This window comes from Leopardus geoffroyi, chromosome B4 (assembly GCF_018350155.1).
Source record: "Leopardus geoffroyi isolate Oge1 chromosome B4, O.geoffroyi_Oge1_pat1.0, whole genome shotgun sequence".
Lineage (NCBI taxonomy): Eukaryota > Metazoa > Chordata > Mammalia > Carnivora > Felidae > Leopardus > Leopardus geoffroyi.
Genome location: NC_059341.1, coordinates 48380361 through 48395044, shown reverse-complemented (window position 1 = coordinate 48395044; position 14684 = coordinate 48380361). Strand labels below are relative to the sequence as shown.

General features: G+C 39.1%; 2 protein-coding genes across 2 annotated transcripts in view; one reads left to right on the top strand and one right to left on the bottom strand.

Moving 5' to 3' along the window:
- PDE6H (phosphodiesterase 6H) overlaps positions 1 to 14684 on the bottom strand; it is a 180169-nt gene that overhangs the window by 147579 nt on the left and 17906 nt on the right. The gene's annotated exons all lie outside the window — the stretch shown is intronic.
- On the top strand, positions 26 to 13943 carry ART4 (ADP-ribosyltransferase 4 (inactive) (Dombrock blood group)). Its single transcript, XM_045465961.1, has 3 exons — positions 26 to 790; positions 2577 to 3285; positions 10855 to 13943. The coding sequence occupies exons 1-3, from the start codon at positions 605 to 607 to the stop codon at positions 10944 to 10946; spliced, it is 987 nt and encodes a 328-aa protein (XP_045321917.1). The 5' UTR covers positions 26 to 604; the 3' UTR covers positions 10947 to 13943.

The following is a 14684-nucleotide window of genomic DNA, read 5'->3' as shown; positions in this document are numbered from 1 at the left end:
GCCTTCAGAAGAGAAAACAGAAGAGCTGTGACCCCAACAGGAATAGTTTCTGGATTAGAGAGTTTCAAGGCTATCGTGGGAAAGCAGCAATGAGAGCCTTCTTTTTGACAGTAACCCTAAAAGGTGTGCTGCTTCTTATCAGCCCCTTCTGGGCAGGGGCGGCCTATCAGCGGCACCAAATGTACCTGACATAGACCCACCTTGAGGTGGCATCTTTCCAGCAACCTGTGGGAGCCAATCATATCACTCGTGATGAAACCCTGCAGCTCAAGATAATGTCGCTTGGCCCCAGACACTGTACAGCTTGTGCCTTTTCCTGTCTTCCTGAGAAAGTTAAGGTTGAGCTGCTGAGCCTGACCTTTAACAGGCCTTTGGAATTCCCCCCACACAGACGAGATAAGGGATTTTTTTTTTAATGGGAAACGTAACAAGTTCACTTTAGAATCCCTTTTTTGGTGCACAGATCTGGCTATTTCACAGAAATATCAGCTCTGCAAGTAAGTTGGAGTTGATCTCTTCCCTCAGAAAACTGCTGGCTGGTAGTCATCAACAAGATGTGAACAAGGAAGGTTCCCAAAGGAGAACACTGAACACTCGTTTCAGGATGAAGCCGCAAGAGCAAAGAAGTACTTTTAACACAAACAAATACCATCCATTGACCAACAGATGCAGGAGGACTCTTTTCCCAACTACTCCTACAGCCCCTGTGCTGAGAATCTGGCTCCTTCCAAAGCAGCTTCCTCTCCTGATGCTGTTCTCTGCCTTGCAGACACCCTCCGGGAGTTCTGAGGTAGGGTACAATTGAAGAGGAGATTTCTTTATGGTGAGTGCTCCAGTGGGGCACTTTCCTGGTGACAACCTTTAAATGACCTTTAGTCACTTGGTTCTAATTTCTTTCAGACATTTTAACAAATAATGCTTAGTGAAGGGGGTTGAAAACAATGATCAACAATTGTGGAATTCTTTAGAGTTTATAAATTTGGCATTATGGAAGCTAGGGGCATAGTGTTATTTTCTTGATTCTCCATAAAACTTAAGTGAAACACTGCTTCTGTAGGACAAGTGGTACAAAATAGCCTATTTGACTTTAGACTGTGTCATATGGATCAAGTCACAAGGAGTATTATAATTTAAAGTTCTGCATAAGGAAAAATAACCTACTGTTAAGAGATAACAAAGTACATATTTGAGATCGAGTAATATAGTAAAGTTTTTAGAGCTTACAAGATTGAACAGAACATGATATTATTGATTTTGGCTTCTTTTGGCATAAATAGATTCTGTGGAACTATTTGTAAACCTTCCGTAAAGAGCTATTGGTTAAAATCATTAAGCAGTCTTAAAAGTCTGTTCCATTTTACATACAACTAAACATCTTTTCATCATAAATAACAGTAAAAACACCAAATGGTATGTTTTTGAGTGTTAGCTGCAACATCTTTGACACTGACTGGATGGAATCCTATCTCCTAATATAATGAGTACTGTCTATTAGAAAAGCACAGTTTCTTTGCCAAGAAGAAAACATCTTGGAATTTGGATAATTGAAAATAGGGCTCTAAAAAATATGGACTGATGATGCTTAATGAATTTGTATTCAAATCTCTAACCTCAGTTTAATATGGACTAGATATTAATAAGTAACATTCTATGGACTACCAATGAGAAAATGTTTTTCCCACTCCTGTCTCCTAAGAGGAGGAACTATCCTCGGCACACTCCTGACCACTGTACTACTCCTCTGGAGCTGGGCAAATTTACTTGATTGGTAACATTAGGATTAATAACTGGGTATTCTGAGTTTGAGTCTGTGCTTCTTCCTGGGAGTTAGCCTGATGGCAAAGGGCATGAGCTCCGTGTACCTCCGTGACCAGAATCTTACTTTGGGCAGGACCACAGTCCAACACTGTCTACAGCTAAGTAGGCAGGTCTGCCTCATTCTGAGGTTTACTCTTAGCAAATCTACTTTCCATCAGACCTAAAGATGTGTGCCCCAACAGTTCAGTAGTAAAGATGTTATTTTAACCTTCATATATGCTTTCCCACCCCCCTCAATTTTTTCAATTGGTCAGAAAAGAGGGCTGTTATATACTGGGGCCCCCTTGGGAGAACCCAACATTACTCATCACTGAAGGTTTTTCTTAAATAAAGTTCAAAGACTTAATATAGGTTTTAAGTATTCACCTACAGAGATATTTCTTAACACCCATGAGAGAATGTGGAGGGAATCAACAGGGGAAACAGAAGGTATACATAAACTTTAAGATTACAATTTTTTTCTTCAAAGTACTCCCTGTGCAAAAATACTGTTTTTGGTTACACAAGAAGGGTCACTTCCTCCCTGAGGAGATGAGGGTTTTTTGAGCTTTTAGTAATATTTATCAACCCAAATTCAATCTCTAACACAGGTCACTGATGCAGGGCATACTGGGGCAGTGTGTAATGAATATGAGTGAAACTTACTTCAGCAAATAAGTTTTGAAGCAAAGACTTGGCGTTATGGAGTATAGCAAGTCAGCCACCACACCTACCATCTGATATGAATGGTTAAAATCAATATTTTTCTTTTCTTATAGGTTGCCATTAACATCAACTTTGACTTGGCACCAAATTCCTTCGATGATCAGTACCAAGGATGCAGCCAGCAGGTCATGGAGAAGCTAAGTCAAGGGGATTATTTCACAAAAGAAATAGAAACACATAGAAATTACTACAGGGTCTGGAGTAATGCCTATTTAACCTGGTTGAACCAAGCAAAAGATCTCCCCAAGAACATTAATATTACGCATGCTGTGGCCATCTCAGTTTATACATCAAACAATAGCATTCGCACAGACTTCATCAGAGCCATGGCCAGTGCTACTAGGACTCCACGGCAGTATAAACATTCATTCCATTTCAAATACCTACACTACTACCTGACCTCAGCAATCCAGCTGCTAAGGAAAGAGATAGTCGGGAAGAACAACTCATTGTGTTATGAGGTGCATCATGAGATGAAGGGTATCAATTTGGAAGCCTACAGAGGTGCCACCATCCGATTTGGCCAATTCCTTTCCACCTCCCTCCGAAAAGAAGACACACAGAAGTCTGAAAACCAAACTCTATTTACCATATTCACCTGTCTGGGTGCACCTGTAGAAGAAGTTTCTGTCAAGAAGGAGGTCCTGGTCCCTCCCTATGAGTTGTTCAAAGTTGTAAATATGAGCCACAACCCAAGAGGAAATTGGTTGCAATTGCAGTCAGCTGGGAACCAGAGCACATATAACTGTCAGCTACTAAAAGGTATTATATTATTGATCTAAATTGAATCCACTCTAATCAGGATCACAGACCACTGTTCTTTTACAAAAGTTATTTTTCTGGGTAAGTTTGTGGAGGGAAAGGCCAAAACCATGGAAACTGGCCTTCAGGGATGATGGAACTGACAGATTAGAGATAACCTGCCTTCTTTGTTGGTTTCCCTTCTCTTCTTTCTGCTAAACTACCTCTAGAAAAAAAAAATGTATTTCTGCAGTGGGGCATTTTAGACACAGAGAGTAAACCTCTGCTGAAAAAAATAGCACATAAAATATAGTATTTTTACCTTCTCCCTCTAGCTCATTTTTTTTTTTTTTTTTTTGTCATGGCCATTACAGGAATAAGGAGTGCTAAAAGTAAAGCAGGAAGCATGATTTATTCATTCACTCTTATCTATTAACTATCTTCCATGTTCCAGGAACTGGGATGGGAGACCCCAGGCAATGTGAAATGAATAAAGCAAGATCATTATCCTAGGGAGATTTTTAGTCTAATGAGAAATGGAAATACGAACAACTGTCCACAGTCAAAAGCACTAAGCAACACACCAGATGTTTAAGCAACGGCTGTGGCTTCCCTACGCAGGAAGCTGTTCATTGTCTCTGGAGAAAGTAAGAAAGGCTTCAGAATAGAGGACCACATGGGACTTGAAGTAGGAATGGGGGTTTTCAGTGAAAGAAGAGAGGAAAAGCCATTGCAAGCAGAAAACAGCGTATGCTGAATCACAGATTTCAAATAGCTGGTGTCTTTAGGGAATCTCCACGATTCTGGATGGTTGGAAAGTAGGAGGTGTAGGACATAGGAAGAGTAGAAAGGGAATACGGGATTGATTGGAGTGGGAAGATTCAGATGAGCTAAACCATTAAAACTCTTGTATTCTATGCTGAGGACTTTTCAAATTTCGTGCTATAGATAATGGGAAGTCATTGGAAGTTTTTAAGGAATGGAACATCGATTAGAGCAGTATTTGAGCAAGAGCTCTGATGATACCATGAAAAAAAAATGAACGGAAGCAGGAGGAATTGGAGACCTCATGAAACAAAAATATATGTGAAGGCCTTTTTTAGAAAAATACATGGCTGACTCCTTTCCATCCCTGTATGTTGCCAGCCACAGTCACTGCACAAAAGGGTACTTCTGTAGCAAGTGCTGTGCCCTGTTTGATTCAGAAGGAAGACCGTCCTTATCCACCTGTGCACTCATTCGCACTCACACAACTGCAGTGTCTACCTTTGAAATATCCCTGAATCTTTCTCCACTCCATCACTATCGGTACTGTTAGTAATTCAGGCTGTCAGCGCTTCTCAAAATTTGGGGGCTACAGTGTTACAAAGATCTTGAAACTATCATCCACGCTGAAGTCTTGGGCCTGCTCACTCTGGTGCTATCTGCAAACACAGACCAGGGGAGAGGTGACCTATCACTACTTTTATCTCCTCCTGCCTCTCCTTGGAAGTGTGGTAGGCAGTACTATGCGTGAAATGAGTATCTGTTCCACAGAACCAAGAGATTAGTGTTTGCAGAGGAGAATATGAAACACTAGAGTATGAAGAAAACAGTGAGATTTTGATAATAAATGAGAACATTCATAGCCAGTTTCCAGGACTCTTTGGAACTATACTTGACTATGACACGGTTGCTTCATCCTCATCATGATGAAGTTGAGACAGAAAAATTTTTCTACTAGGTTGATGAGCACAATAAAATATATTAAGTAAAAAGTTGTAGGGCATTGACACAACCAATATCCACCTATCTCTACTTATTACCAAAAAAATGTATTAATTTCATGATGTTTGTAGCTTTCAGGAAACTGAGAAAAAGGAGAATGTAATAGAAACAATTACCCATACTCTCTTCTCTGTAAGTCTCAAAGAAAAGGTGTTTCAAGACCCTCCACACCAAATTAATGACCCTTGCTTTCCTGTCAGGAAACAACTCAAGCACAACTGTGAGTTAAGGCTTAGCTGGAGTAGCCATGCATATCACTAGATTCTGGAAGCTTGGTTGGTCTTGACTGGATCTTTGGAATCACAAATCATACTTAAGGGAATCAATAATCTTGTACTGCTCTGTAAGCTTTTTGTGAGCCAGGATATGACTACATAGTATTTAAGAGCTTGGCATGGAATCCAGGCACTTGGACCCCAGATCCACTCTGTCTAAATTCCTGTCCAACTGGTACTATGTTTTAGCTGTGTTCTCAATCCAGTTGCTTAAACTCCCTGTTTCTTCAGCTATGTAAGGAGCATCATAACAGAGCCCCACAGGGCTCTTGGGAAAATAAAATAAAACACTAAAGAATTTCTACATTCCCTAGCATATATAGTATATGGTAAATAAGCCTTAACCAACATTAATTTTAGTCTCCTGGAACATAGAGGTACTTAATCTGTATTTGTTGAATAAGTAAGTGAATAAATGAAGCATTCTCTTTCAATGTCTCTACATGACCTGGGCCTTGGGTCAGATGACCAGATAACGCAATTGACTAAAAACAGTTTCAATACTTACTAGAATGAGAAAATATTCTAGAAAGCTCAACCCCTAGTCAAAAACTAAGGAGCTGTAGCCACAATATAAATGATGTGGAATGTGGGCACTTGCAATGTGAGTTATTATATCTAAATCTTTCCTAGAAATTCCCCAACTGTGCAGTCTTGGGAAGAAATTGTAAATGGTGGAATGAAACTACCACTGGTCATAGAAGGTGATGTTTTGGTCAGAGGCATTACATGGTAGGCCAAGAGCTGGAGTTGGAGTGTCTTCCCAGCCAGCACAACTACAAAACTATTTGGGAGATTGAAAGAGGGAGAGGAACAAGCCCAAGCTGCTGTGATGCCATCCTTCCTTTGACTCCTTTGGCTCTGGCTGAAAGTTGCAGAGAAGCCTCCTCCATCCTCTGGTTCTGCCTTCCCTAAACCCCTTAGGGAAGTCAACTGAGGGAAGCCTCAAGGCTGCCATTGGCTGGTGGTTAGCATAGACACTTTAGTTGAGGACAAAAAGACTAATCTTGAGACAAACACAACCAATATCCACCTATCTCTACTCACTACAAAAAAAGTTTGATTAATTTCACGATGCTTGCAGCCATTCACTGCAGTGGTATTTGTTTTCTCAATGAGTAAGCTATTTCTGAAATTTCCTGAAGTCATTTCTGTGAACTAACAAGTAACACTCCACTTATCCCAACATCTTGGAGCAGTATTGAATTGATCCATACATGAACAACGGAAGGAGGAAGGTGGCGGTGTATGTTTCTTTTCTGGGAGTCCTTCACTGGAAGGGAGTAAGATCAGTGGACTCTCTCCAGACCTGTTTTTCTAGGTAACTGATATTGTTCACCATCAACCTCAGTCTAGGGATGCACAGATGGTATTCTACTGATATCTAATTCCTCATGAAACCGGAGTCCTCTCAACTGTTTCTTATCCCTTCAATTTTTTTCCTGAGCAGAAGCCACAAACTATCTTATGTCTCAACAATTCCCTCTCAGCCAGTGACTTGTTTCCTCTCCTGTTCCCTCTTAATCTGACAGACAACATATTTGAAAGACAACACGAAGACCTTTAAAATTGGTCAGCCAGGACACCATAATTCTCCCAATGAAAAGACAGTAGATTAGAGAGCATAGCTTCTTCAGTCCTTCAATTTATTTCAAAATTGGTTCTGTTAACTTGTAACTACAATTCCCAAGTTCAAAGAGCACCCAGGAATCTGTCGCCTTCAGAGAGTCAACAGGTCAAATTGGTAGCATAATATATTTAAGCGATCAATTTGAAAAAGACAAATCATTTAAGACATTCTAAACTAACAGCTCTCCCTTCTAATTCTTCTCTCACCCCTCATATGACCTATACTGGTTACCATAGAAACAGATGTTTTCATGCTCACTGAAACATTCGAAATATGTTATGTCAGTTATTTGTCCTTAAATGTTGCTTTGTTCAAGAAAATAATCCGTGCCAAAAATCTGTACACACACAAATACATGCTCTGTTCTATATCGTTGGATTCACAAGGAAGGATTTATTTGTTAAAATGTTTCACATAATCAAAATTCTTAAGCATGTTTCTAGAAAAAAATACAGTCAATTGTTTGTAGCAAGCCTGGTTTTACATGTTAACTTTGCCAGTTACTAGCAGTAAGGACATGGACAAATGGCTTAGTTCTTCCGTGCTTCCATTTCTTTATATGTAACACTGGGGGAAATTTTAATAAAAACCTACCTTATAAGATTCTAGTGAGTATAAAATGACTTATGCATGTAAAAGCTCTTAGAACAATACCTGATGCTAGTAAGTACTCCAAACTTTCAGCTACTATTACTGTTACATATTATTTATTTTATTAACTTCCTGTTTCCTGTGTTCTTTGACTCTGGGCTTTATCTCAAACAAGTTTTCCCTATTTGTGATATCACATTACTCTTGAAGGATAGTGTCTATCTCACCCGAATGCATGAAAGAATGAGTAACTGAATGAATCTAGGATGGTGGAAACCACCACAGCATGGTGGAAAGAGAAGAGACTTTGGAGCCAGGATGGGCTGGACATATGTTAATAGCTACGTGGCCTTGTGCAAATGACAGCCTATAAGCCTGTTTCTTTATTCATAAAATGGGGCAAGAGGGAATGTTGTGGTAGTACTTGGTATCCACTCTCTCAAACACAATTGAAAAACTCTGCAAAGTACTTTGCACATGGAAGTGGAATAATAGTTTAATGGCACAAATGTGTGCTTCAGTGACATTGAGAGTTAAAAATAAAACAAAAGAAGAGGCGGAAGAAACAATGCTTACCATTGTTTGAGTGCCAACTTTTTCCTAGATAACTCTAAAATAATGACACTCATTAATCTCTGCATTTTGACAGAAACGAGCTATAGATAGCATTCGGCTCCAAATACCAGATTACCTAGATACGCTGTATGTCAGTTTTAGCTTTTTCTGTTTTTTTCAAGGGATTGACTCTTTCTGAACAATCTGGTATAATTCACAGATTCAGAATTCATTAAATAAAAGGTATAATAATCATGTTCTCCCCAGGCTGTATACCCTAAGGTATAGATGACCAAATTGAGGTTATAAGTCACTAGTAAAATGATATTTATGTAGCAATTTCATTTACAAAAGGTTTTCACACACATTATCTGTTTAATTCTTACCACCACCCTGTACATTGGGTTACTGACCCCACTGTACTGATGTGAATACTGAGGTTTAGAGAGGTTAAATGGCTTATGTGAGATCATTCAGCTTACAAATGACAGAAGTACAACTTTTTCCCATGCTTTATGACAAAAAGCCCATGACAGTTTTCTCTATAGAGTATTTTCAGGAGATTTATTTGCTGTTCAAAAATATTACTAAGAACCTACTATTAGTCTTAATCCTCTGTGACTGTGACTAGATTATAACTCACTTTGCATACACATAAATTACAAACACACACACACACACACACACACACACACACACGACAATCAGTTACCATTTTGCATGCCGTTTAACTAGAGTGTTTTTTATTCCAACCCATTTTATGACATTATTAAAGAGTGATGGTCATGACAAGGCATCAATGCATCACAAACTCCAATTTGAAAAACACTCTACTAGGGACAGAGGGAACACAAAGTATTAAATAGATAGTCTAGAAGAAAAGTAACAAATACAAAAGTCAATTTAATGTGAGTTATCCTTAAATGAAAGATTTTGTAGATTGCATTGAATTTAATTCACAGATGTTTTTCATTTATTCTCCTAAACAAAGATATTGTCTGTGCAAAAAAATAATAAAGTGTGAGGTAGAAATTTAATGACTGTAAGAAAGGTAGAGAAAAAAGGAACAAAAGAGGAAAGAAAAGTTACTTTAGCTGAGAAAATAAAATTATAGTAAGCTTTTTTAATATCCTGGTTATTATGAAAGGGGCTTAATAGGTGGTTTGAAGGATGAGTATGATTCAAAATAGTAATATCTGTATGTCTGTCACTTCTTTGAGCCTCATTGTAATAGCCGTGAAACAAAGTGGAATGACAGTGATCTGAGTATTTCCAAAAACCTCGAGGTGCTCTCATTTTACAGATGAGAAAACTGGGGCCCAGTGAAAGTGATTACCATGGTAAAGGTAGGCTAGGGGCAAAGCTTCAAGACCAAAGCTAATTCCTTCCAATAACCATGGTTTCTACCTGCTATATTGGTTTGCTGTCAATCAATATTTTCTGATAATTCTTCAGTAGAATCTCATCCCGTTAAAAAGTGAGGAAAGGCAGGGTCAGAGGTCCTTGGGACCTCAGCCTGAAAGAAGAGAAAACAAAACAAGAAGTGAATAATGAATAACCTGCGACAGTGGTATTAATGGTTCCAAGGTCCCTGTGAGAGTTCAGATAATATAGTTTTACACAAAGTTTGGCAAAAGCTTAGAAATCTGTACCCGCTATTAACTCTCCGTGTCTACTCTTATTGGTGAAAACTGGGGTTTTAAATATCGTTTGCATATATAGAATTCCAAGAAATTCCAGGAAACTCAAAGGATTTTACGCATTATTATGTGAAAGTAGTGGAAAAATATTTCTCCATCATCAGGTCATCCTATCAAATGAGATGTTTAAATAGGCAATCACAGAGCTGAAAGTCTTCCTACCCTAAACATTTTTTCTACTCTAAATAATCAGTGAAGGCTGGTTAAAAAGGCGATTCCACTCTTTATCTAGAGCCTTTTTTAAAGGTTTCCATCTTCCAACTCATTCTATATCCTCATCCCATTAAATTCCCAACTAGTAGTGATACCTGACATAGTTTCTTGTATTCGTCTTGCTTCCATGAGTCACATCTAACTGCCTGCTAACCTTCCCCATACTTCCTGTGAAGAGCATGCATGTGTAGGCAGAACACACACACACACACACACACACACACACACACACCCCACACACCAAGCAAGATTGTGTGAATACCCTTGGCCCACTTTGTAATTAAAAAATGGACATGCAAAGTATGGAGAAACAATATAGTAGTTAAAAAGATGTGTGATGCTTGGTAAATTTCTCCACATTTTGTGTCACCATTTTACCAACTGAAAAATGGGGATAATGAAGAATAAACACTGCATAGATTTCCTGTGAGGATTAAATGAGTTCATCTATAGCAAGTGCTTAAAATAGATCATAGCACAGAATGAGTTGTTTAATCAATGTTAGCTTTCATAACGATGATGAAGCTGATGGTAATTAGATGGGGTTAAGGGTGATGGGGAGAGTGCTGCTGATGATAATAAAGGTGGCAAATCAGGAGATCTCAAATACCTACTAGCTGGGTAACCTGCAGTAAATATCTGAACTTCTTGGTGCTTGTTTCATCATCTGCAAAATAAACAAGCTGAGTTCTGTTAGAAAATATCTAAAAGAATATTTTTTTAGGTAACCAACTTAAAATACTTTTATTAGGAATTTTCTAACTTTAAAAAAAAGTGAATCAAAGGAGAAATGAGGTCATTTAAAAAAAAAATTCTCTTGCCACCTAAAACATCTCTAACTTTGTGTTTGTTTTTACAGCTTCCAGCAAAAAGTACAACCCAGCTCCCATGGTTATTGCTTCTCTCTCCTTCTTGACCAGTGTCGTCATCTCTTCCAAAAGTAGAGGATAAAGGAACCTTGTGGTTTTGCTTTCTCTGTGCCCTTTTGCTTGACGCCAGCCAGGGCACCCTGAATACCCTTGGGGAATCACTCTGCCCAGTCACCAACTGACACAGAGCTGGCCCAGCCCACTGCCTGTGAGTGGACCTGTAACTCCTTATATTTCTTCTCCGTGGACACAGAGATTCATGCTGAAATAGAAAAGGACCCAGCCAGAGCCAGTGAGATACAATCATGGTAATTTTTTTGCATCAGGATTGGGAGTGGGGTGGGAGCCTTTTTTTTTTTGAGTGAAGATTAATGAAAGCAGAGTGAGTAGGAGCCTGGAGCTACTAAGCAGCTATCTTGCCACCAGCAGGGGAGACTCTATCTCCTTGAGAATGGAGCGAACACAATGAAGGAAGAATTGAGGAATGAAAAAAAACCATTTTGATGAGAGTAAATGAGCCCCGAGATCCAATTGTGCCTGAAACTGGACTCCTGGGCTTTTATTATTACAGAAATCAATAAATAGTATATTTGCATAAATAATTTGAATTGAATATCCTACCTTAAGCAATTAAAGGAATCATGAATACAAGGACTCTCCATTATTTCTTTTAGCAATCCTAAGTAGGAACAAACCAGAGAAGCTTGATTTCGAAAGCAGAGACCAAATTCTTCATCAGATGGAAAAGCTTTGAAGCCCAGAGACATAACTAAAGTGTGAGATTTTTATCAGCATTCAGGACCAAACCAGTGTAGTCTTAGATAGGAGGAAATATGAAAACTTGAGAAATAAAAGGGAAAGTTAATACAAGATGTTAGTGAAATCTCATTCATTCACTGCCAGTAGTGGGGTGCTGCACGTGTTTCTAAAACATTACAGAAGTGAGAATTTAAATTCATATATTAATTTAGAAAGAACTTTACAGTAAATTGGATTTTAAGTCAGCATCAAAAATTTAAGTACATTTATTAGCAATGTATGTAGATGTGTGTGGAGATAAAGGAGAAGATGTAGGAGAAAAAAAGTCTGATAACCAAGCACATATCAAAGATACACTGAGCCGCCACTATGTGACAATAATTAAGTGGAAGGGAGTATAAATCATCGAACTTCACAGCTGGGAATGTTCTCCAACTCACCTCAGTAGTATACAATATGAGTGGGGCAATGGGGTTGTTTTAGCGGATTTCCAAAGACCTTAGTATTGGGCTAAATGGAGTGAAAGTGAGGGCTAGCTCTACACCTTTGAATTTTGGAAGTCCATGCTACTTAGCCCCTCTGAGATTTGAGTAAGAAACAACAAAAGTAAAATCAGTTTAACTGACCCCAGGAGAACTTTCTAAAAGGACCGTGCCATGAGAGAAGAGACTCAGTGAAGAATTCGCCTAAAATCACCTGGTAGAGAATTCAGGCATCTAATACTTTACACGGAATTTTGAGAACAGGGCCAAGCGCATCTCTGTCACCTAGCTTACATTGGTCTCTATACCTAATAAAGCAAGGATAAAATTTCCATAAACACAGTATTCCTGATTTATTGCCCAGGGACCTTGGCAGGTTAGTGGCTACTGAGTAGAGTCCCGCAGGCCTGACTCTGGGAAGAAGCTTTGCTGTGAGCCTCAGTGAAGCAATAGAAAAGCCTTCCAACATCTTGCATATATAATTTTTTTTTTCTGTGCCACATAAATGCACTTATTGAACCATATTATGTACAAAACACTTTGGGGATTAAAAGTTGAATGTCGTAGGCCAGATCTTCCATGAGTTTACAATCTCTTGGGAGAAATTTAAAAAAGAACATAAACGAGTCACAGAGGAAATAGCAAAAGAAAGGGGGAAATCAAGCCTTCTGTTCATGATAGTTCAAAAGAGAGACTCCTTCAAACTGAGGCAAGAAGAGATGCCAGGAAGGCTTCAGGGAGGAGGCAGGATTTGAACAAGGCCTTGGAACACTGGGAGTGGAGCAAGGGGTTAGAGGAAAAAGATAGAAAGTGTAGGTATGTGTCAAGTGCTTAGTGTCATCGTGCATACAAATAAGCACTTGAAGTTTAGAGAAAAATGAGATCCTTCTGACTTATGGTTGGATGCAGCTTTCTATCAGAGATGAGGCTTGAGAAAGGGGTTCAGATGGGTAGAAAGGAGACACCTGAGCAGGAGAGAGTCGGAGGATATAGGAATGATCAGTGTACGTAAGGGTCAGGAAGTAGGTCTGGTAGAGTGAAGCTGTAATGTGGACCAGAGAGGAAAGAGTCACCCAGTCAAGCTAAAAAGGCAGTCTAATGCATTGGATCTCCATGAGAAATCAGTTTTCTGAGTAAGACATTCTAAACAGGTGACTCTTAACACATGCCTCCAGCACCTGCAGCATCAGTGTCCCTTAAGAATTTGTTAGAAATGTGAGCTCTAGGGCCTGATCCCAATCCATGGAATCAGAAACTTAGAACCTATGTTTAAGAAGCCCTCCAGGCTTGTGACTTATGGGATTATGATCCTGCCGCTGCTTTATAGAACAAATCTCCAGAGATAGAAGTTATTCCCTTGAATTATGTAGATTTGTAGGTTAAGGATGAATGTCCATAGTTTATGTTCCCTTGATCTCTGTCTATGGTCCACAGTTTTTGTGCAAGAAAACCGTGAAGTGGACCGTTGATTTAAATCAATTCAAAGTCTAAGTTCATGAAATTTTAGGACATCACTTTCAAAAATTTCACTGTAATTTCTGCTGTTTTTTTTCTTCCGGGATACCTTTGAAGATAAAATGGACGCTTCACTGTGCACGAATTCACATGAATTGTTAAAAGAGCTGGTGTTATAAAGTTGCATAGTATTTACCTCCTATAGTAATTTTTATTAAAATAAAACATGCTTCTCTCCTTTTTGTGTACACAAAAAGTTATCTGGCCTCATCTATTATTTTATTTTTATCTTTATAATTTAGTGTTCTAATATGCCTATCTGATTGTCGTGAATTTCTCTGTTTGCTATTACTTTGAAAAATAATAAAGCCAGTGAAAGAAAATTTCTGTAGAGTTTGATTTGCCTGGGGAGCCAGGATTCTTGGCCTGAGTTGTGTCATGATCAGAATCAAATTGACTTATGCTCTATGAACCAGCTCTTGATTTGGTAAAATTCAACAAACATTCATTGAACTAGATGCTTTCAGAGATGCCAACACGTACCAAACATTGGCAAGTGAGAAAACGTGAAGAAAAAAAAGCATTACAAGTATTACAGGACTCCCTTCCTACTTTCCTTCCTTGTTTTCCTTCCTTCCTCTTTCCTTCCTTCTTTTCTTTATTTTCTCGTAGGAAATGCCCGTGTGTTTCATTTTGTCTTGCTTTATGGCAGTTCACATTTTTGTCCCCACTTATGCTTCATTCAGTTAGTTCACACTGGGCTCATGGCCTCTGAGGAGGACTGAAACTAGATAAGAGGTAGAAACTAGTGAGTGTTCCCCATGCTGCTTTTCAAAACCTGGAGGAACTGATAGAAAATGAGAGGAACCCAAAACAAAGAATTTGAGAGAAACATTAAACAAGAGTAATAGGTTGGAAAGGAGCGAGGCTTCCCCCCCGACACACACACAGTATCTCCACAGGCTGGGAAGCAGCCGCCACCAAGAAGTCATCAATGTGGGAAGATTAGTGGTCCTGGGTGGTGGGGCAATATCTGTGAGAGGCACTGTCAGTGATGGCCAGCCTCACAGGAGCCACCAGCATCTGAAAACCACTCTTACTGATGCACTGCCCATCTCTGAGGT